Source organism: Epinephelus moara, chromosome 14 (genome assembly GCF_006386435.1).
Source record: "Epinephelus moara isolate mb chromosome 14, YSFRI_EMoa_1.0, whole genome shotgun sequence".
Classification (NCBI taxonomy): Eukaryota; Metazoa; Chordata; class Actinopteri; order Perciformes; family Serranidae; genus Epinephelus; species Epinephelus moara.
The window spans coordinates 27,479,603-27,503,431 of NC_065519.1; the positions used below are offsets into that span (position 1 = coordinate 27,479,603).

Sequence of the window (23,829 nt, forward strand, 5' to 3'; positions counted from 1 at the left end):
TGTGTTTGCTACCGTTGTTTGTTAGAAGTGAGGAGATCATCATTAAACAGTTGTGGCCATAGCTGCAAACCCCTACCAGGGGAGTAGGAACTCATGCTCCATCACCTCCATCATGGCTGACTGTAGAAAGCCTGGATGTGATCTACAATGCTGCAGCACTTTCCCATATTCTCTGTTGCACCCATGACATGAGACGGTTGGTATACAGAGCCCAGGCTCCTTCAGAGAAGAACAAAGATCGCCAGGTGAATGCATGATGGATAGTCGTCCTATACTGTATAAAATGACCAAGATCAAAGAGCCACTTTGCTTGGCATGCAAAACCTCCCACCTATCTTGTCAGCCTAAATCACAAAGCGGTGCTGCATCACTGGAGAGCATCCTCTTCCTCTGCTATTCATAAATTCACTCCATTTTCCAAATTAAACTCTGATATTGTATATGACCACTGGCAGGCAGGTACACTTGCAAATAATAATGGGGTAAAATTTAGGAGCAAACACGAACACTAAGGCCAACAACAACAAAAAAACATTTTTTCAAGGTACTAACTCTTATTAATATTCTTCTCCCTCTGCATCTTTAAAGTCACACTGAAACATTAACTTTCACATCACTAAACCACGTTTTTATTTCCTGTAAAACCTTTGTATGTAATTGTGGTTGTTACTGTAAACTTCTACCAATAATAGACCTTTTTCACAGCAGACATTTCAACTTGTCATAGCTGGGAACTAATAACAAGCGGAACCAATGGCACTAATGATGACTGCGCAAAATACACAATATAATGGAATGCAGAAATTACGGCAACATGTCGAAATGTCTCCTGTTAAAAACGTTCTACACCATCTCCAGTATGTGCCAAATAAAACTGCCTCAACTTCTTGATGTCTTTTAAGTAGTCTCTTGTTCCAGTCTTCTGTTCAAACAGGAAATATGAACATATCCATACTTGAATGATCATAAGGTTTTGCTGTATCCTTTTGGGGCCATAGAAACATTCAAAACAACAAGTTTAGAAGTAGGGAAGCGTATGAATTTCACATATTAGGTCTTTAGCTAGTCTTGGTTACCCTGTCTCATCCACTGTTTGGGAGACAGTCTGGGATAGTTCCCACTGAAATGCTCAGGAATGCGTCTGTATGCTGCTCTGTATCGGAGGTGGTGAAGCTAACTGGATGTTTATCTACCAAACTGACTGGTTAGTCTTTATCCATTCCCTGCATCTGTTCTTGGAAACCTCCAAGGCTCGAAAATTGAAGCCAATGCCAAACTGCCAAAAACTGCAGTTCATCCAATGGCCACTTTTGGCCCTGATCACAATGAAAGCATTTTAGCAGCCAGAGGTGCCTTTTTTAATTATTTTTAATGAGAATTAAGCTTTTTGCTCGCATTTTTTGTGTTGTGACATGCCTTGCATTTCTGCGCTCTAGGTGCCTGGCATTTCCGCCAGTGCGCTCTGAACTCCTCGAGTTGAAAAAACTTCAACTCAGCACGGAAAAGTGCCCCAAGTCATCTCTTTTTTCATCATTTTTTCTCCCACTGTCCAATTGGAGGATTTCAGAGGCGGGCCTTCTGTGGTGGTCACAACAAGAAGCTTACAGTTGGTAAACAATGGAGGATAAACTGGTGGTAGTGGTTGCTGGATATCCTGAGCTATATGGACCGACAATAGACAGCAGGTTGTCAAACTGCCCCTGGGTCATCCCAAAATATACCTGGAAATGGCCATCATTAAGGCGAAGCTCCTGGACCAGCTAGTGGTACTCCCCTTGATCCACCTGTTTTTTTAGGGTCTCATGTGCCCACACTATTTACTGAGATTCAGCAAGCGTTTTTTTTTCTTTGTTTTTTACTAGTGGCATTGAATTTATTTTATTTTTTTAAAAAAAAGGCAGTGCTGTGCTTTCTGTCTGATTAGTCAGACAGTCAGTCCCCACTGACCCCCAAGTTAAAATGCCAAACTTCACAGCAGAAATGAATATATTTATAGTGTGGTACAAAAACACGGTTTTGGTCTGTAGAGCTAATTTCACCATTTATGACAACTGAACAGGAGGTGAATTTTTATATAACTCACCCATAAGGATGGGGCCGCTTGAGTGATGGGCTGTCTATGAGGTGTCATTACAGTCTATGAGTCAGATTCCTTCACATTCCTCCACAGCTTCAACCTGTTGTCCAAATATGGTCACTTATGGCTCCAAAAAAACAAGATGGTGACGGCCAAGATGCTGACCTCAAGACTTCAAAATGGAAGTCCACAAACCAGTGGGTGACGTCATTCTGTCTACGGTCATTATTTTATACGATCTGTCATAAACTCGAAAAACTTTTTTTGTGTTGCTTGAATGAGCTCAAAGTACACCTGAATGGTATAATTTGGGGCTGCACTCAATGTGGGCGGAGTCAAATGTTTGACCCACATTGAGCTCCACCTTTGCCGTTTGACTTACTCAACAGCACCACCTCATGGCAGACATCAATACTGCATGAACTATGACGTTACATCAATACTGCATGAAAAAAAGCATATTGGAGGCAGGCTGGGCTGGAGAGGCAGACATAGTGCGTAAGAGGAGAGCCAGAGCCTGCAGAGCATGTTGGAGGCTCCATATCCAGGGCTGTGTACACAGAAGGACAGCCGACAGCAGGCACTCGGCTGTGGGCATGGACCCCGCCGACCTTCCACACTCCCTCTGGTTCTATGGTGAGGGAATAGAGCACAACATGGGTCAATGGGCCTTGCTGGAGGCTGCTTTAGGGCTGTTGGATAAAGACAGGTGGCTGAGAGTCAAGCTAGGGCCCAGGGAGCGTGCTGGAGGCTTTACTTGCACTGGAGAGGCAGGGCTCAAAGAGCATGTTGCAGAACCAGAGGAAAGGAAGGTCTGCAGGCCCAGGGCCCTCTGTTGGCTTTTCTCCACTGTCTACATATCCCTGAAAGTGGGGCTTTGGGCTTTGTCTTTGTTCGGGGCTGGGGGTTCATAACGTGAGACTCTGCAAGAAAAACAGTGGGATCCATAATAGATTAATCAAATTCAGTGTCCCATTGTGGTGTTTCCCAAGATACTAGAGCTGAGATGGACCATACTACACCCCATGATTCCTCCGCCTCGCTCCTATCACTAAGACGACCTAGCTGGAAGGAGAGAAGACATCGCTACTGGAGGAGGACCTTCAGTTATTGGCTGTAACAACTCGAATTCAGCTTGTGCAAACCTTGGTGCCCAACCAAATCAGAAAACTTTACGTTGCTGCTGTTACATATGTTAGGCCCAGCGCTGCTGCTGCCAACCAGTCTGCTGTGACCCCTGGTGCTTGGTTAGCGCTGGCTGAATATGAGTTGGTACAACAGGTCCATATTCTGAGGTGCTGTCTGCATGTTTTAGCAGGCGGCAAAGTAGTCTCACAGGCAGGGAGTGAGGTGGAGAGGGACCACAGGGTGCGCTAGTTAGCTAACGCAACTAATGGCGCCAGACCTTATCGGTCAATGATGCATCAAGGCTTTCGTCATACGTTGGTAAACGGGAAGGGCAGCCCTTCACTGCCCCGACTGCTACCAGCAAGGGGCTTCTCAACCATAGATCAATAAAGAGAGCTGGATACAGCATTGGAGGCGAAGCCCAGTACATTCCGATTAAAGTTGCTTGGTGGAGCATGAAACCAAAATGGTTCAACTGCTGGTAATACAATTACGTGGATGATACGGCCCAGGAGCAAGTGCACTAGATACTTCCACCAGCTGAGCCAGCTACTTCTGGTTTAGCCCTCTTTTATCTTGAATTAGAATAGAGTGATTCAATGGAGCGGCTCCTTTCCAAATGTTACAAGACCAAATGGATTAAATCCTGATAATGAATTTCGAGGGAGCTGTGACTCAAAAAAAGAGTTATCCAAAGATGTACTGACATCTCGTTTGCCATGTAAGTCAGTAGGAAAAAGTTTTTGGGCCACAGGGCATAACGTTAGTGTAATTACACTGCTGGACCACTACGAACATTGCATCAAAACCCCTCACACTTCTTGGGAGCCTGTTTTCAACAAGTGCAGCACCATCTTTACTTCACTGTCACATACATCTGCTGGTTCCTGACAGTTGGGAAACCACATCATTCATAGTGGGTGTTTTTCCCCCATCGGCCACAAGGGGCAAAAGTGAGCTGATTAAACACAAACTGAGATTATGCTTTGTCAGGAGTGTAGTTTCTCGATTTTACAAGGGGAGATATTTCAACTGATTAGTCCCAAACATTGCCAGTCTTTACCTACTGACTGCATACATTTAAATACGGTAGTCCAAGCGAGCTTGGTGATACAATATGAGTATGTCCATTAAGAGATTCTGCCAGATCAGTTATGCTGTAGATATTAAGTATCTCTGTAATATCCCTGGGCCTTTGTGCAGTGTGTTGCAGATTGACAAGCACACCTGCTTTATGGCAATACTGGATTTTTATACATTTTCCCCCCCAATGTAATAAAGTGCCTCTGTCAAGTATTTACTGGATTAGCCCCAAAACACATCCTACTCCGGTAGTTCTCTTAATTGATTTTTCAGAAAATATACCATCTCACAATATTTATCAGAACCACAATAAAAATAAAAGAACCCATACTGGAGAGTTGTATCACCATCACCCACTCACCAACTGTGTGAGGAAACGTGCATGACCTCAAGAAATTTCACTTTGGTTATTGCTATGCCTTTAACGGACAGATTTTAAAAAGCCTCAGTATATTGGCCCCTTAGAGAGTCTTATTACTTATTCAGTAAGGACTTTTACTTCTCACCCCTACCTCCCCACCACCCCCATCAGACACAGCAAGAAATTTTGAAAACCCATTTATTCACCTATTTGAGCAAAGTTCACATTTTCTTTTTCTCAGTTGCCCCTGTGACTATGGGTTCAAGGCAGTGGACATCAGGGCATGCCCAGAATGAAACGCACAAAAAGAACACAGTTAAAACAAGATGGCTGAAACAAATCTGGAAACGATAAAAAAAAAAAAAAAAAAAAAAAAAACGGCATTCGAGAGACTTTACAGGAGTTCATTTAATCCCAAGCATTTCTGGGGGATAGCTGTAGAGGGAAGAGCTCATACAAACACTTCACTGTACATACAGATTTACATTGTGTGGGGACATGATGTATGGTCTGATACGGCTCTGATTGAGCAGTATTCTGTACATAAGTCGGGGGCCCTGCATCCCAACTCCACACCTGCACTGTGTTTGCATCTGAGGACTCACTTTACAGCCAGGCGTGTTCCAGATGGCCTACAGAGTTGTGTAAGAATAAACCGATCACAGAGTGCTGTCTAATCTACTGTTAGGCTGGTCATACAATATTCTCTAATACTATTTATTACACAATAACATAAAATTTGGAATGCAGATTGCAGTGTAGGCAAACTGGAACATCACCAAATTATCTTTTCAGTCATTTTAAATGCAAACTCATCAGGTTATAGAGCTGGGATGCAGACTGAACTGACAGCAGAAAGGGAACTTGAATCAATTGTATTTTGCAGAATGTTTTCCTCAAAATGTGGCATCTGTTCCTCGTATGGGGAAAAGACTGGGAGCATGACATCGCCACCCTTGTGGCTGAACGGCTTTGTGGCGAGGCAGGGGGCCAAGCTGCGCACATTTCAACACCACGTGTCCTTTGATTTTGTAAAACCAAACTTTGTTCTGATAATAAAATCAAAAGCATGAAAATAAAATGAAAGTATATATAACTCTTTCAGGTCCATTTTATGTATGATTGGTGTTTTTCCTCATTCGTTTTCACTCCTCCTCGCTCTCGTTTCCATGATCCATGTCTTCCTCTCCGTTTGCTTTGGAATCTGTTCTGCTGTCTGGATCATCCTCTTCTTCGTCTGCTTGTTCCTCTTTGTCGTCTTCCATTGCCTCCTCCGTCACCTCCTCCTCCTCCCAGTGCTGACAAGGACCAAAAAAATTTACATTTCAGTGCTCAACAAAAAAACGGACAGTCTGCAGTTTGTGAGCATGCACTAATTTACAGTGGGAACATTACTGGTTTTCCAGTTCCTCCAACTGCTGCAGTGTTAATTTTGCCAGCTTCTTTAAGCAGACACTTGTAGGATCTGGCCTACTGGACAGTTTCTTATTACTTACATCAGAGTCAGCATCGTCGGGAAGACCTTCGTCACCAGAGGCCTCATCTTCGTCAGATGATTCTGCAAAGGGCACACAAAGAAACACAAATCCATCAGGGGATACTGCGTAACTGTTTTGACTACATTAATGCTAGTCTAACCCATCCCGGAGGAAGAGAACATAGTGGGGAAAAACAGAAAGGAAAAAGGTTTCCATGCTTTTAATTGTGTATAAATATCATGCGAGACAGTAGATATTTGCATTTAAATACCACAGCAGAGCCATTTGGTTATGTCGACAATACTGACTGTGTGGTGCAGGAGGTGGAATGTCAATATGATTTGCTAAGGCTATTGGCCCCATTAGGTCAGCCAGGCATCACATGCTGCAACAGTGGACTTTAATATAGATGATACTAAATACTCTATTGTATGTCATGACTGTAAATATTAGAGCACAAACATGAAAACAAGGCAGAGATAATTATCAAGCATAGAAAGACTATAAAGTGGACCATGTCATGTTTTTGGTATTTCAGACAGCCTCAGGGGAGGGGACACTGTTTATTCCTGAGCCACACTGAGAGATTACATGATGCAGCCTAATTGACATGAAAAGGGCATTTTACCCACAATACATGCTGGCTAACATGATTAGTTTGCACACATTTTCACTGAAAAGAGAAGTACCAGGAATACAGCAGAGGATAAAACGGACCACTTGAAAGCCTTTTACCTTTATTGTGACATGTGCCCATCAATTCAACGATCAACAGTATTTGTGTGTATTGAAAAATCTGCTTTTCTATAACAACATGTGATATTTTCTGTCTGGCGGCCCTATTATCTCGATCACCCTCTGGGTCACTGCTTTTCCTTTATAGAGACCTACATCTAATGCTATACTCTATTGCAATGCTATTGACAAAGCTAACCACAGGAGATAGCAACCAACTGCGACAACCACTTTGTTCATGGTTTTCATGGGAGCCCCACATATTTACACCATGCTACAAACACCAGTAGCGTGACGATGCACTGTGTGCCATATTTTATTCTGGTCACCAAGAGTTAAAAAGTTTGGGTAAAATGCTGTAGCTGCTCATCACCATCACTTTTTACACAGCTGTCCGATCAAGAGGAGGAAGGACAGGAAAAAATGCCACAAAGTCCAACTGTCACATCGCTGAACAATGGAGGAGAAATTAATACTCAATCCACACAGCCCAGCAGGTCTGTCCTCTCTCCCTCTGGCAAAAGCATTCCCTCCATCCAGAACAAGTAGGTACTCTACTTTGTGCCGACATTTTTACTTGCATGGATATTCCGTATCATCGCAACCAGACAAACTAAAGCTAAAAAAAAAACAAAAAAAAAACGCTGCGCCACTTAATGTGCCTCACTGCATTTTTTCTATAACTAATAATAGTCTAACAATAAAGTTCTTTTCAATAGCACTAAATTCAGGATTAATTACATAATTTGAAAAAAAAAAAAAAAAAAAAGTAATACCATATATGATTCTGCTGATCCACCCTTAATCACCCTGGGGAAATCCCCCGACAGTCCCAATGCTGACAGACATTACTGCAGCTACTCTTTGTACCAACTCACGCTACAGAATCTACTCTACACAGCAGCTGGATTCCTGCGACATCCTGAGTTCGCGTGAAAAGCCATCTTGTCAGCCTTCATGAAATGCATTTTTGTCAGCACCACCAGTGGTTCAGACCAATCAGTGCATCCTGTGAGGACTTACTAGCTGCTGTGAGCGTGATTTAGGTATGTCAGACAACACGGAGAGCAGACCATTCCTTCAGAACAACAATTGCCGCTCTTTAAGAGGTTAGCGTACCTGCTAATATCAGAACTGAGGAGTAATTCTTCATTGAAAGAAGAGCAAAGAATGGCACTGAAGGCTTTTCTCGGTGGAAGAGATGTTTCGCTCTTCTCCCGACTGGCCTCTGATAGACAGAATGTTCATCCAATCTGCTAAGTATTTTCTGCCTGAGCTTTTCCAAACAGTTTCTAATGATGGCTTCTCAGGTGGTTCTTTGTTACAAACACCTGGTGTGTCAGGGTACTACAGAATGGTTAATCAGTGTATAATTAAGCTAATTACCTACACAGGCAAAAACCAGTGCAAGCGCAGATCACAATTGTTTGCAAGTGAAAACAGCAATTAATCACACCCATTCTGACTGTACATGCTCACTAACTCACTAACTATCCTGAAGCTTCCTGTCAGATTCCCATGCCCAACCCATAATAAGCCCAGTGCACAGCAGCATCCACACAGGACTGTAACAACCTCCTGTTCATCAACTCCCTTTATGAACTTTTTTTTAAAGAATGAACCTTCACATCCTGGACCACTGACAGGGGTATTGGAACTCAAAGCGCAGCTTAATTATTTCATGAAAGCCAATTTTCTACGTGGTTCAATAAAGCGTCTTATACAGTACGGTAATGAGAAATGAGAGTGAACAGAGCGGGGCCTTGTTGTTCCGCTCAAAGGGGAGGATCTGAACGCTGCCGGTCAGGTTGCCAGGCAACAGGAGTCATGTTTGCGTGCGGTGCATCGCCAAGAGTGGCTGCATGATGGGCAACATTGGCTTCATAAATCTTAACCAATTCAGCGCGGTCTTCATGAGGAGTCCTGACTGACTTAAAGGTGAATTGACAAGATAATGAGTGCCAGTAAGAATCACCAACACAGCATCAGTGTGACCTGTTGCACTGCACCGCTCTGAATCATCACTTGGACTGATGGACTGACCAAGGCTGTGATTCTGCTTGAGATTTGAAGGACTTTAAAACACTGTGATGCCACCAAGGAGGAGGGTTTTAAAGAATGAGAGCAGCTGGAAAACAGATTCATAAGACTGCACATAAAGAGGGAGACAAGATGAACAAACACTTACCTTCTTCATAGACCAGCTTAGCTGTGTGGTCAACATCTGTAACTGTGTTGCTGTTGTCACTTGTCGCCACCTAGTGGTAAAAAGGAGGATGGGCGTTAGAGATTTAATAAAGGATTTGAGCAGATTGAGAATATTTTTTCTCTTCAGTTTTTATTCACAGGTTACTTTTTAATTAAATGCATCTTCACATAATAAAGGGCAGGTAATTCAACAGAAATCTGTGTTTACTTTTTACAAAAGGACATCACCTTGAAAACTCACAATGCTGAATGTTGCACCATTTAAATGCTCGGCATCAAGATAAAAACTTGTCTGCCAACGCGTTTGTTCATCAGCCCAGTCCTCAAAGCCCACAGGCTCTATTCAGTCCTGTTGTTGCACACCTAAATCCAATTAGGAGCTCTATGTTTTCATGACACCTTTATTTCATTACGTGTGTAAGCGCAGAAGAGGAACAAAGGCACTGATGTGATTTCTTTGTGAAAAAAGGATAAATAAAGATATGTGAAGTCACTATATGCCGGAGATGCCTCAGGTGGTGACTTCATTGGCGCAAATGGCAATATCCAAGATTTGTTCTCTGAATGACACATCACATTGACAGAGTGCTCTACTTTTATGCAGCAATTGGGGATTCTGAATTTGCACTGGGACAATATACATCTGTGCCTGAACTCATTGTGTGGATGATGTCAAGTAAACAGCCAATCCAACCGACGAGGAAGCATATCTGTTCACAAGCAGATCGCCTGCTGACTACCATTTCCACAAGGTCAGAAGCTGTCAAGTTTGCATTTTCTAAACTGATAATCGTCCGCGTAGGTCCTTGTCCTTGTAAAATCTGCAGATGCATCTCTGTCTGAATTTATTGTGATGCTAATGTCAGGCCAGGGACATAGCTAAAACCTGCTCGGAAGAATCTCTGTCCACTTTCATAAGCAGATCGCTCCATCCGAGACGAAGTGGGAAGAAATTTCACAACAAGGTCACAAGTATCAGCTTTGCATTTTTTGGAACAGACAATTGCCCTTGTGGGACAGATGTGCCTGAGGACTGGGTTGGAAAGTCTAAACTCAAGGTTAAAAATAAAAACTAGTAGACAGCAAGATTTATTCAGTTTTTCAAAGCTGAATTAACAAAAAACCTTGTGCGACTTGCCAAGAAGTCGAAAAATGCCAAAGATACAGTCATGGGTACAATCATGTTTTTTTAGTCATACATAATACATGGGACAAGAACCCTGTGTATTTTCTTTTCTGGATCTATATTCATGTGCAAAAACAAAATTTATTGCTCAATTTTCAAACCCCTCTCAAGTTTGTCAGCATTTTATGACTGAAGTAGTCTGGCAGCAGCAGAACTGCACAGAACAGCCCAGAGGTACTCACTGCACTCTGTACTGTACTAGTGAATGTATACTTAACACAACTGTACAAAGGAAAGGCATTAACCTCTATCACCATGAGGCAAAGATTGTTTTGATACCACTGTCCCTGATCTGAGTGCCCAAAATGGCGCAATCCTCCCAGTACACAGGTGATGTTTTAGAGCTCAGTGTCCACAGTCAAGTTTCAACTTATAAGGTGCTATCAGGAACTACATCATCATCACGGAGGGAATCTAAGATCTAAGCCATCCCTACCACCCAGTTCATACCTATACATCAGAGTCCAGTTATTTAAAAACACTTCGAGGCAAACATACTGTGCTCACTTCTGTTCATGGTGACACCTACCTGTGTCATCAGGAGATACAGTTTCCCGTGAAGCTTTGTGAGCTTGTGAAACATCTTCACTCGGCTCTCAATCATGTGATAAAGCACTCCCAGCTGGGTAACCAGGTCTGGCAGCTGTTGGGATACACAGATGGATCAGTCTGAGGTAAAAACATTTCAGCAGCAGAAAATACACAAATGAGACAACACTCGACGATGAGAAGATCTGTTCTCATCTACCCTTTGACTACTGCGTTCCTATAATGCATACGTAAGACTAGCCAGTAGTCTTTACTTCACATTTATATTGTAATGCCTGATATCAGAATGGATTTTCAACTTATTACACTGTTGCATCTTCAGTCTGACATTGTGTCCACTCTAACTCATTTCTGGATCTTGGATCTAACGCCATTTTAGGTCCACACTGATGTGTAGCCATACCAACATGTTGGTTTTGCCTCAGTTTTAGGAGTGAAGCAGAGCAAACTAAAAATAAACTTCGATGTCGAGCGATATTGAGAAGACATGTCGATTTAGAACAGCCTTGAGGTCTTTCTAGTCTATAGTGGTCACCATTGTTGTTATTACTCCTCATTGGTTCCACGTGTCACTTGATGAAAGTTTTGACATCAGCATTCGTCCTACCTGTGGTGCCAACTGGCTAATCATCACCCCAGAGCCAGTTGATAAATCACAGTTTTGCCAAATCCAGTCAGAGAACAGCGAATACATCTTTTCCTCTGAGATGCTCCATGAGTGCACACTCTTGTTCAATTGTTAGTGTTGCTACTTATGCAATACTTGACTTACTGCTGTGTTTACTCAGCTACTGTTCAGCTACTCTTGTTGCTTCGGGAGCCGCCATTACTGTTTTGCAAGCGGCAGCCTCCATTTTACATCATCAACTACAACACAGTCCCTGACTGGCTGCTTACGTTGTCAACTATGATGAGGATCCTTGATTGGCCTCGATTGGATTTTAATTTCTGGAAAGTGTTTGGATCGGCAATGACTCCGGATTGATAGAGAGTGACACAGAATGTTGAGCTCATCTCATCAGGATGGTCTTACCACGCTTGACTTCTGGATCTGAGATGAAGGGGCGAATCCACTAGTTGCAAAATGAAGTCTGATTGTATACAAGTCTTTGAGAAAATGGCTCTACTTCTCACTTGATTTATTACCCTTGGTAAACATTTTCCTAATGGGTTTATGGTCTTCTTCAAATACAGTGTGATGTTCATTTTGTAAATTATGTAACGTAAAATAGCTGGGTATTCTTTAGGGCATAGCTACCTAGTGATTGACAAGTCGCTACCACAGAGACCTGTCAATCAGGGTAGAGGTGTAGCAATGCATCATTGACGACAACGCACCAGTCAGATCAACCCTCTCGTCAAAATCAAGTCACGTCTGGCTTCAAAAACAAAACAGGATGGGAACAGCAAAAATTGCAAACTCATGGTGGCTATGTCCACTTTTATTTTCAACACTCAAGGTCAGGACCCAGGCAAATAATTGTAGTGAGTGGAAGACAATAGTTCATAGAGGGCTGAGGTGAAATTTGCTGGAAGCCAAACAGTAAAGATTTTCCCTTGTTAAGATCAACCTGAACAGCAAATGTTCCATCTGTATGACCTTAAAGGTCAAGGGATATTTCATTTGAAAATCAAAATGTTAGTCAGCTAACAGTGGCACGATAAAGGTCACAGGGTGCCCAAAAATCAATAGGTTTCCTTGCCTTTCCAGCATCAGTGTGCGTAGTGAATGGATATTCAGCTGCTGGTTATGGAGATATTTTGGTCATAGTCACACAAACGCACAGACGGTCGCAGGCAATCGCATAATCTCTGCTGTGTGGCAGAGGCAATGGCTCTAGATCTAAATATGATTAAACATGAATGTCGACAAAGGGAGGAGATATGCACAGAAGGAAGCAGTGCGTTTGTTTGTATGCTTGTGTTATTTAAACTGCCGTGTGCTGTGCTTAGGGGAATCACATTATGCACTGTTTAGACCGTGGAGAGCTTTAAGTGTGTGTCTGTGCAGAAGGCATTGCAGTACAAGTCAAACAAGCACCAACAAACTGGAGTCTGGTGGCTTCATATCAGCATTACGGGCACAATGAGATGTTGGAAAAGTGGACTCACCGATGCCAGGTATGATGTGTGGTGCATGAGTACGGCCTTGAGCCACCGCACCATTAAAACTGCCCTGTAGGAAGAACAAATTAATTTGCTGTCAAGTGGGAACCAGAACTGCCTGATTGTATACATCAACACGATGGGGCTTATTGTTTTTATAATGGAATAGAAACCAGCAGCATAAACACCAGTGACTGCATGAGTGACTTCTGTCTAACGTGTACAAATAACTGTCAACTGGAGCCAATTAACTGCGTACAGCTGATGTGTTAAGCTTCCACTTACGTAAAAGGGTGCCCTTGGAGCCTCTTTGTTATCTACAGGAAATAAAGGCTGATTAAAAACTGCAGAAAATCATTACACTGAATTAACATGACTTCACTTAAAAATCCTGACAGCTCAGAGAGGACTGGTGACTCCAAGACAAACAAATAAACTCGACATGTTTCAGAGGAATATGTAGTGGTTTGTACATTGAATGGAAAATTAACCCACCTCTTCCACCAAAGGTAAAACAGCAGGGAGGGGTAACCTAGCAACAGTTTTCTTTATCACCATGTCTTTACGAGTCTGAAAAACTTTCTGTGGGAGAGAAAGGGGAAAAAAAGTTATTACGATTTAAAATTTTAATTGTAAAAGCTTCTACAATTTGAGCTTATGGAAGCCTAAACATTCAGACTTGGTGTGGAAGATGTCTCGGGGATTGAGATTAAAAATTTCACACCCAAATCAATTTAACTTCTGGCTGGCAGTACATGTCTTTTTAACCTTCTGAATGGCAAATGAGCAGAAAAAGAAAACATGAAGTATTCACTTGGGGTTTTCATCTATCAAAATTGAATGTTTTATTTCACTGCGTAGACTTGGGGAAGAAGACTTACATTTAGGATGTCGGCGTCGTTGCTCTCCAGGCCCTGCACCAGCAGCACTGCAAAATTGTCTGTCTGTAAAGAGGCTGTCCCTTTAGGAGCCCCCTTCTCGCTGGAGACTGTAGACAGATCGATTTCTCCGAGTCGCTCCGCTATTGACATCTACAGGAGAGCAGAGGTATTTTATGTAAACAGGAATTGGCTGGTGTCTGTTCACACACTAAATGTATCCATCTCAGCCAGATTTAACACCTGTACCACGTCACAGGAAACTAGCCTGAAAGCATGAAAAGCCAAACAGCAATAAAACAGTATGCTTTATATGTTCTCATACTTAAACAAGTCAGTTTTTATTAAGTATAACCAGACTGGGAAAAGGGATTTCAGTGAGGATATAAGGTTTTCTTCAGGACATTAAACTGTTAGAAGGTCTGCATGTGCATGTTGTAGCCTTTTTCTGTTGGCTACAGCACAACAAAGTAGAACTATTCAACAATATAGCCTACTTTTTGCTTGTGACAGAAGCACAAATAAAGGAAAAATGACCAAGTAACAGAAAAACCGCATGCCTCCAACTTCGGACAGGCAAAACGGCCCGCTTCTGAAATGTTCTGGTGTAGTATGACACATGGTGCGGGACGCAACAAAATCGAGTCACAGCCGCAGTGGAATCCAGGTACAAGTTATTTGGAGTCTGAGCCAAAAAGCCATCACACATGCAGCAAGCTACCATTTGGTGCATCATCGTCAACACTGAACCCACCTCTTTGGTGTCTGTGTCTTTTTTCCTCTTCTCTGATCCCTGTGTGGTTCCTTTGATTGGGGCTTGGTGACCAGGGAGCCCTGGGACCAACACTTTGCTCTTGGCATTGACAATAGGGGTTTTCACCTGGAATGCAAAACACCATGTCAGGTTTTCATCTTCAGTCACAGTTCTAGTTCAATTTTATCTACTGTGCCCATGGATTGGCATACAAGACTGAATCAGGTGTGGAGACCATGCTCAGGCTACATCTGTCTTCCTGACTCATAATAAAGAAAATAACACTTGACTGTTACCTTGGAAACGGTGGTCTCCATGGATAGGGATAAGCTGGTCTGAACATCCCGGGTCAAACACACGTGTCTCTCTGCTGTGTTGATCTCCTGTACAGATAAGAGAAGGGAGCATTTCAGGTAAATCAAGAGTCTAGGGAGCACAGTTTTTAAAGGCTGATAATACAGAACCAACATCATTTCTCTCAGGCTGTAAAAGCTGACAAACATCTTCTAATGTAACAACCAATACAGACTGAAGGCAAGAATCAGGAATGTATTGTTTTTAGCCTTAAGACAAACAGTAAAAACAAAACTTCATCTAACAGCTGACCACTCTTATTCATCCTGTATCTTATAAAGCACCAGAACACACACCAGAGTTATCAACTAATCTATAAATAAGATAGAGAGAAGAAGCTGTACAAAACATGTTCATCTGTGCAAATCTTCACATTGATCTAATCCTAGTATCCTTACTACTTTCTCCATCACAGGCTGAAGGTGGTTGCCATAGGCCAGCTGCACGGTCCGTGTATCAGCTGTGAGGGCCGCAGCCAGTAGTGGGATCGGCACCGGGGAGTCCTTTGTGTCGGACATCTGCACCGTACACGAGGGGGACAATGGCTTCTTACAGGCCCTGTGGGGACATGTGTTTGGACAGGCCATGAGCACAGCTAGTACACAACACTGAATAAAATGTGTAAGAGGAGTTTCATCATTCAAAGCAAAAAAAATAAATAAATAATTACTGCAGATTAGTGTCATCTGCGGCAGTGCAGTGTCCCCTAACAGCCATTAGGGGGCAAACACACCAAATGTGTTTTAACAGTGCAATTTAAATATGGGCTGTACACTTTCAGGTAAGATGTTGCCGATTTGCTTTGTTTGAACCAAATGTTTGGTTTTAGGTATGAGGTACAAAACCTCGGAGTGGAATACAAAATGTCTCCTACAGAGGTATTTCACTGCTGGAAATATAGTCTTAGTATGAAACTAGGCCGTCTATAGATGCAAATACTTTTGAAATTGGCGCTAAACACAGAAACTCAGAAAAAGGACTTTGGCATTTGCTTTTGAGGTAGAGAACCTGCAACTACCAGAATGCACTGTTCCACACCACACCAATAAACACTCCTGCTGGCAGGTTGATATGACACAATGGTAACAAACAACCTCATATTACAGTTTAACAGTAAGCTAAAAAATGTTTCTGAAAACGTTTGAGGTGACGCAGCAATAAGGCAACACAACAGAATTGTGCTTTACATTTGATCAGCACTGCATAGTTTTACTGTTTGATCTCAGTTGTTTCAGCCTCGGTTTTCACTGTGCAGCAAACAGTGTGGCGCCCACATCCTGTTCACAAACTCTCGCAATTACAGCTTAAGAGGGCCCAAATGGTTCTTTAAACATTTTTAGTAAGAAAAAGGCAGTGTAGTAACACCATCTTGATTTGTATTCTATAAGCACTGGCATGTTTTGATGTTTGATTGGATTTTGGTCTGTCTCTTGATCTGCTTCTACACTCTGTGTCCATAGCGGCAGCACGGGTGGCGGGCAATACGAAAATGTGGAAGTAGAGCCAGCGAAACTCTGCTAGATGACCCGTTTTGTGTCATCCTGGGGAGGAGAGGTATAACTAGGCACTGGTTTGATGGACCCAAGTTTACCATAGTTCATTTACACATACTACCCACACTGTTTTGATACAAAGCTGGCTGACAATCTGCAAAGTATCCCTTTAAGCCATAGAGCATAATTGTTTTTCCAAAGCGCAAAAATGCATCATACAGTAGCCTTACACTGCCATATGGCACAGGTAGTACAACATACAGTCTTTTAAGGGCTTACCCATTTAAAAAGTGCTCAAAGAGATGCAGCTGCCCATCTTTACACACCACTGCCAGCCTCACCGCCTGTGCAACACAAATAACACACAAACATTTGCATAAGGTAAATAGGTTACATAAAACAGCCAATATGTCTGTGGAGCTCCAACATAATTACACCACAGGGAGGAACATTTTATCAGGGCTGTAGGCTCGTGCTTACATTTCATGCACTCTACAAATACATATAATCTTTACGCTCTCAGTGTACATTATTAAAACGTCTGCAAAGTCAATGTTAAGACATCTCTCCACTCTGACCTCTTCCTTGCTGTTGGACGTGACAAGATCGATGTGTTGTGGCTCGTCTGTCAGTGTGAAGGACACCACTGAATTCTTGTCCCTTCCGTCTTCTCGTACTTGCCTGCAGTGAGACAACTTCATGTCAGTTCCGTGAGAAAAAGCATGGCAATCAAAGCTGCATATTTCAAATGAATCTCACAACACAGCATCACTAACACCAGGAGTGGCCTCTGGCTATTACGTGTGCACTTACCAAACACTGAGCAGTCGATCATGTGCGGCACCAGACAGGAAGTAAAGACCATTGCTGTCGGGAGGTCGTGTGGTTGCAAAGCACAGGGTCGTCACGGCCGTGGAGTGGCCTGTGAACCTCTGCAGAGGGAACAATGACAACAAGCAGGACAGTTAAAACAATTCTGCTGAAAACATCAGACCAGTGTTTGACTTGTTTATAACCTTCACTGTTTCACTTCAGTGACACTGGGACTGGGATTTTCACCAGCATTAATTCCATAAGAGTGTGGCTTCTTGCAGGTTTACTTGAAAACCCAGTAGTTGACCTATGGCTGGGGAATATTTCACGATTATATCTATATTTACTGTGATACGAGACAAGATATCGTCATAGATTTTGGATATCATATCGTAAGTTTTGTCTCTTCCTGTCACAATCTCACTATTGAGGTATTGGTATTTCATTTCTCCATATCCCCCTGACCTAAGTTAACCTTGGTCTAATACATCCACAGACAGGAACGTACATCAGCTGTCACTCACCCTGTAAACCTCCTTGGTTTCCAAGTCCCACATCTTGATTACATGTCCAGCTGAGAGCAGCAGTTTGCCGTCAGGGCTCACGCTTAAACTGGTCACTGCTGCACGGTCCGCCTTCCACTTACTGTGCAAATAAAAAAAGAAAACTGTTGTCGCATGCGTTTATGCATTGTGAAGAAGGTTTATCCTCCAACTACATTCACATAGGAATCCATTTCTTCTGTTGTTGACATTTAACAAAATCAGGGGCATCAGAAGCACCTGCTTTGTCCTCCACTTTGAGATCCAAGTAGCACTTTCACCGTTGAGTTTTCTATCACAGCAGGGTTTTTTAGTTTGAGGTGAAGAGCCTGGAACTTTACAGCTACATTCAACAGCATACTATTTACTATTGCACTCCACCTGACAGCAGTAACAAACATACAGAACTCTCACCACTCTCCGAACCATTTTGAGGACCACAAATAGTCTTTAGCGAGCATCCAGAGAGGATTCATGGTGACACTGCGGCTCATGACTGTACCTGCCGACTGTGCCGCTACTAAATCACTGAGGAAAAGGCGTTTATGATGAAATACAGTGATACTAAATGCGTGGTGGTAAAGCCGTCAATGTTATGGCTTGTTGGCGTATTTCAATGTTATCGAGTGAAGTGTCAGCGCCTGACATCTGTGGTGGCCCTGGCATTAGGTTGCATCCACATTCTAAGCTTTTACACTGTTTGTGTGTTTTCTAAATGAGGAGAAGCTGAGACAATAAGTAAGCAAAAGTGTCGTTTAAAGGTTACAACAGTTCCATTTTTAAGACAGGCACTCTTAAAACATACAGCACTATCTTTTTGAGTCAGCTACAAGCACTTTTTTCGTTAGAGAGGTGACGGTCTGACAGTATCAAAGTCACTGAAAGTTCACAGCAATGACAATGAAAACAGGTGAGGCACCAGGAGAAAAGTTAGTAGTTATTCAGTCAAGACATCCTTTGTTTTTGATCAAACCAGACATCACTGTGAAAAAGAATAAGTTAACTCAATCAATAACTTATGGCGCTCCATTCTGCCAAACTGACTTAATGAGAATGTCTCCCACTGCCAGTCTGTTCTTTTCTTTGAAGGATTTTCACCCACTGTCCCCTCTACAACTTAACAAACCCTGTGATGTTGTTCTGCTGCACTTCAAATGGGTTTAAGACTTTTAAACAACTTTTCTCAACACTGAACCTCTGCTTAAGCAATCTCTAGTAGATTTACTTATAATACACGCTCATTAATAGGTAGTCCTGGATCAAACGAAGCAAAAGAGTCTGTGACAGGGAGCACGCTTCACTGAAGGGATGACGGTTTGGTGATAAACAGTTTCATGTTGGTCTAGCAGACAGCACACGTATTAGCCTTGATTCTTTGCCTGAGCCCAATTGGGTCCAACCTGATGAGTTTGGGGCGGGCTGAAATTTTGTACTGCGACTGAGAGAGGGAAAGAAACAAAACAACAGAGCAATATAGTGGAATACCACTGGAGATAAATGAGTGCGAGAGATGGACAGAAAACAAGGGAAAGAGAAAGACAGAGAGAGAGAGAGCGGCAGCAAGGGGACTTGGTTGGCAGTTTTTGCTTCTGCCTCCCCAGCAGTGGGAGGGATGTGTGTAACATGCAGCTGAGAGCACTGATCATCATCTGCATGCCTCATCACCATGGCCCGCTGCAGCACTCAAAGACAGAGATGCAATGAGGGATGCAGCCCACTCTGCCAAACCTGTAGTGCACGAGACAGACTACTGAAATGACAGAAGGACGACAGCTGCGAGAAAAGAAGTCATGTTCGAAGATTGAAATAATATATACTTTTCAGTTGAAATTTGGGTTTTTAATCAAAATTGGGTGCAAAACTGCTGCCTTGGTTTAAGCTTGGACAGAAACTCTGCAGGTTTATGTGCAGTCAGGCTTGATTTTTGGGCCTGATCAAAGCTCTCAGCACGTGTTCCTACCTGGCTTTGCTTGAGCAAATACCATTACTGTTAGACAGATTAAATATGGTGTTAGATTCTGTTACTTCAGTTGTTGGGAAACTTGCCAGTTAATCTAAACAGGTAATTGACAGACATCTCATTAAAAACACTGGAAGTTACATGTTACAAACCAGTGAACTGTGGATAAAAAAAAAATCCCATTTTTAATTCCCATTATTGTTCATGTTAACAGGGAATAAAGTTTGCAGTGGTGCCTTGAGTTAAAAAAGGCTGATCACACCTCTTAAGTCCTGCTAATGGTTATAAACTGCACTTTGTTGCTGGTCCATGTTTGGGATGAACAGAGGTCTCCCAAATCCTGTTCTGAAACTTTCTCCAACAGCACCACACCAACATCCCTTTCTTCACAGGTATATCAAACACACGTCTGTGGCAGGTGGAGGCGTTTAGTATTTCTCCACTATTATAAAAGGGGAGTCCACCTTAACTAATATGAAGACCGCCTCCACTGATGTCTTAAAAATTCTGAAAAATATTGTTTAAGACAAACAAGTGGAGCAAAGCCACACATTTAAGGAGTAAGCAGACTGTTTACACCAGAAACTACAGACAGGTGACACATTAAAGAAAACAACAACATAAAAGTGTCTTATGAACGGCTTTAATGCACCTTGGCATTGATTCTCCAAGTCTCTGAGCTCTACTGAACTGACGCAACACCATTCTTCCAAAAGATATTCCCTCATGATGGTGGTGGAGAGAGCTGTCTAATCACCCTTAGGTGTTCGATAGGGTTGAGCTCCAGAGACATTTTCACACAGAGCATGATTGGATTTTAATTGCTTAAAGTCTGGGTAAAGCAAAAAAAAAAAATGTATAATGAGTTTATCACACCACAGAAAGTGTCATTAATCACCCAGCCAAATCTGAATGATTAACAACATGGACGCACGATAATATCAGCACGTCGTTGGTGTCTGTATCAGACAATATCAGCTTTAAAATGTACTATTAGTATCGGCAAACATGCTTTTTCTTACATTGCACATTAAGTGAATATTTTATACATTAAAGAAAGAACAACCCAAAGAACAATTTGCCAGTGGAACGCAGAGAGCTCACAATGATGAGCACACCAACACTGATGCTGTGCGCTCTAACATTGGTAGTAAGGTATATTTTATATAGTGGGAGAGAGGGTATGCTAAGGTTGGCTCCAGTGCGTCACTGAGCCATGACTTCAGGCCCACCCCAAAAACCCTGGACACAATTTTTTTAAAAACAGTCTGAACTGTCCAAACTTTTCAAACAAGTGTAATATCTTTTGAAAGATATCTCTGATTAGCTTTACCCATACTAAACCTGTACCGTACAGTAAACCTGTGTGCAAGCATCTGCATTGGTTATGTTTCTCCACTCATTTATTCAGTTTTTTTCCTTTAATTTCTCAACTGTACAGTGCTCATAAGAACGAATGCATTAGGATCTGTCTGATTCCACTCAGCAGGTGACTGATAGATCAATCACATCGCATGTTCACTACGCTGTTATTTAGAGCGGCTTGTCACAATGTTGGGTAAAAAATTAAGTTTGTTCTGAGTTTTGACAAGTGGGGGAAAGTTTATGCAAATGACTCGGGGAGTCAATATTAAGTTGGAAGAGAGGGAAAAATAGTTTGCTAGCAAAAGGCAATGAAAGACACATTCAGGTTGCAGGCTTCTCATTTTGAGCTGGCCCTGACTTTTGCTATCACCTGTTACAAGGAAAAATGTCACTGGCAGAGGGTCGGGTCATCTGTTGCTGACTGATGTGCTTTCTACAAGCCTGTGCCTGTACTTGTCAAAGATCATTTCTGACTGAAAAGACAGGCTCTGTTACACCAGTGCATGGCTGTGATCACACTGTATGTTTCTGTAATTTAATGTTCTTCAACATAAAATCAGAGAACACATCATCAAGGCCTCGGGTGCGAGACACTTTTAGTGGTCTGAGGTGTGATAAACTGAAAATATTTGCTCCATTTAATCTGGCACCATACTACAAACTGCAGGTCTCTCTGGATGTGATATTTTATTTCTCTTCATAAATCCAACAGCATCCTATTTAGAGTCTAAACACCACAATAATGTTTAACAACGTGACTCAATATAGCAAATGTGTTTTGGTTTAGACAAGCCTGGACAGATCAGGAGGAGCTTTTTTAATATACTGTGTATCTAAGAGTAATCTAGATACTGACCTTCTCGTCTTGCCTGTCTGCAGGTCCCACTCGATAATGTTTGTATCATCTGAGCCGCTGTATAATAAACTGTCCTCAGGGTGCCACTGGACACAATTCACTCCTCCACTATGGCCTCCATCCTGGCAGAGACAGAAAATGACAGTTAGCAGTGGCAAATAAATTATCCTGCTATTCAAAAGTGAACACTATACTTAAAAATGTCACTGTAACAGAAGCACATTCTTATTACATACAATTCATTTCCAGGAGATAACTTCTCTCATTTGGAAGAACTGCATCATAAGCAGCATGTTACACTTTATCTCCCTTTAATAGTATGTAACACACAAGCCAGAATGTCTCACCAGGGTACAATGCAGAGCTCCCTTTGCTGTACTGTAGATTAGGACACTGCCTGCTGCTGTGCCCATCGCCAACAGGTCTGCCTTCTCCTCCACCTGTCCTGCCTCTGATTTCCTCTTCTTCCTCTGAGGCCCCTCCTGAAACAGCACATTTGTGATGTTAACCTAACTAAACATTATAATAATACATACATATGAGGCATGCTTGGTTAAACTGGAGGCTGTCTCAATCAATTTATTTGCCACATTAAATATCATAAAAGTACAAGCCAAGTACAAGGTAATCTTGTCAGTCTATTATAACACTTATCAGTTATAAAACAGCTTATAACAAATGTTGTGTTTGCCTGGCTGCTAGTATTTGACATTTGAATAAAACATGGCCTGCTCAACAACCTCCTGTTAAGTAATGGGAACTAACATGCTAATTTAAAATAACATGGACACAATAAACACATTGCAGGCAGCATGAAAATGAATAATTGCGATTCAATTTTTAATTTTCTGTCATGAACTAAACATACGTGTGTGAAACAGTTAACAAAGTGGCCGTGGATACACTGGGATAAAACTTTCGGAAGAGTTGTCACGGTGGCACACGCTTCTGAAGCTCTGGTGGGCTAATGCTAACTTGAATAACGAATTTATTTACAATACTAACTGTCTGACCAGAGTAAAAAATAACTAGTCGAATTTATGTAGCTGCAATATTTTTTCTTTAGCGTTAGTTTACCCTGTTATGCCAAATTTAAACATTGTCCGTGTTTTCAGGACCACCATGTGGGGCTAACATGTGCGTCCTGCGCAGCTGTTGGAAGCTAGCTGACTGCTAACGTGGCTATCATCCTAACCGTCCGTGTCCGTGACATGACGGCATTAACACACAGCCGGATGTTAGCAGCTCTCTGTACACTTTCCTTAAATGATAGCGAGACTTTTCTGGGTTCACAGTGTGCACTTCTACAGGAATCTCCACCACAGACAGCTTGCTCGGGCCTCACTAGCTAGCGTCACTGAAGCTAATTCCAAGGCAGGCTCACGTACCTTGACTGTCCGGCATGGTCCCCAGGCTATGCAGATACAAGTGGCACTCAAATGAGCTGAAGGCACGTATTCTTGGTGAAGTGTTTTACTGTCTGTGTTCCAGATGCGCAGTCTGCCGTCTTGGGCACACAGCGCTAAGTACTGTCGGGATTTTGGTGAAAAAACGCAGGGTAGCTGCAGCGAAGAGCTGCCACCATCAGCCGCCATTTCTGAGCCGCTGCTTGCGTATGCGCGCGTGCGTGCGTGGTTTACACAAACCACGTGTGGACCTCTGAGGACATGCGCGTTGGGACGTCAGGAGCGCCGCCCTCCCATTGGCTGCTGCCAGACAACAAGCAGGTTGACTCATGCTGCCTTCAAGTCCCCTGGTAATAAGAGACACTATCAAAAATCAGATATACTTTACTGTAGAATAGAAAAATGAAATATAAAGTGCATAAAATTTGAAAATATGTACATTTAAAATATAAAATATGCATAATGTTCAAAGCATGTAAAGTGTGTAAAAAATACAA

General features: G+C 42.4%; 1 protein-coding gene across 1 annotated transcript; it reads right to left on the minus strand.

The window, feature by feature from the left end:
- Positions 1-5,041: 5,041 nt before the first annotated feature.
- Positions 5,042-23,564, minus strand: wdr43 (WD repeat domain 43). The gene is made up of 18 exons (XM_050061758.1): positions 23,315-23,564; positions 22,274-22,408; positions 21,927-22,048; positions 17,728-17,848; positions 17,204-17,322; positions 16,969-17,071; positions 16,670-16,734; positions 15,296-15,455; positions 14,840-14,926; positions 14,544-14,669; positions 13,793-13,942; positions 13,407-13,493; positions 13,197-13,228; positions 12,918-12,981; positions 10,786-10,899; positions 9,051-9,120; positions 6,146-6,207; positions 5,042-5,947 (listed from the first exon to the last, which is right to left on the minus strand). The coding sequence occupies exons 1-18, from the start codon at positions 23,519-23,521 to the stop codon at positions 5,795-5,797; spliced, it is 1,977 nt and encodes a 658-aa protein (XP_049917715.1). The 5' UTR covers positions 23,522-23,564; the 3' UTR covers positions 5,042-5,794.
- Positions 23,565-23,829: the final 265 nt, after the last annotated feature.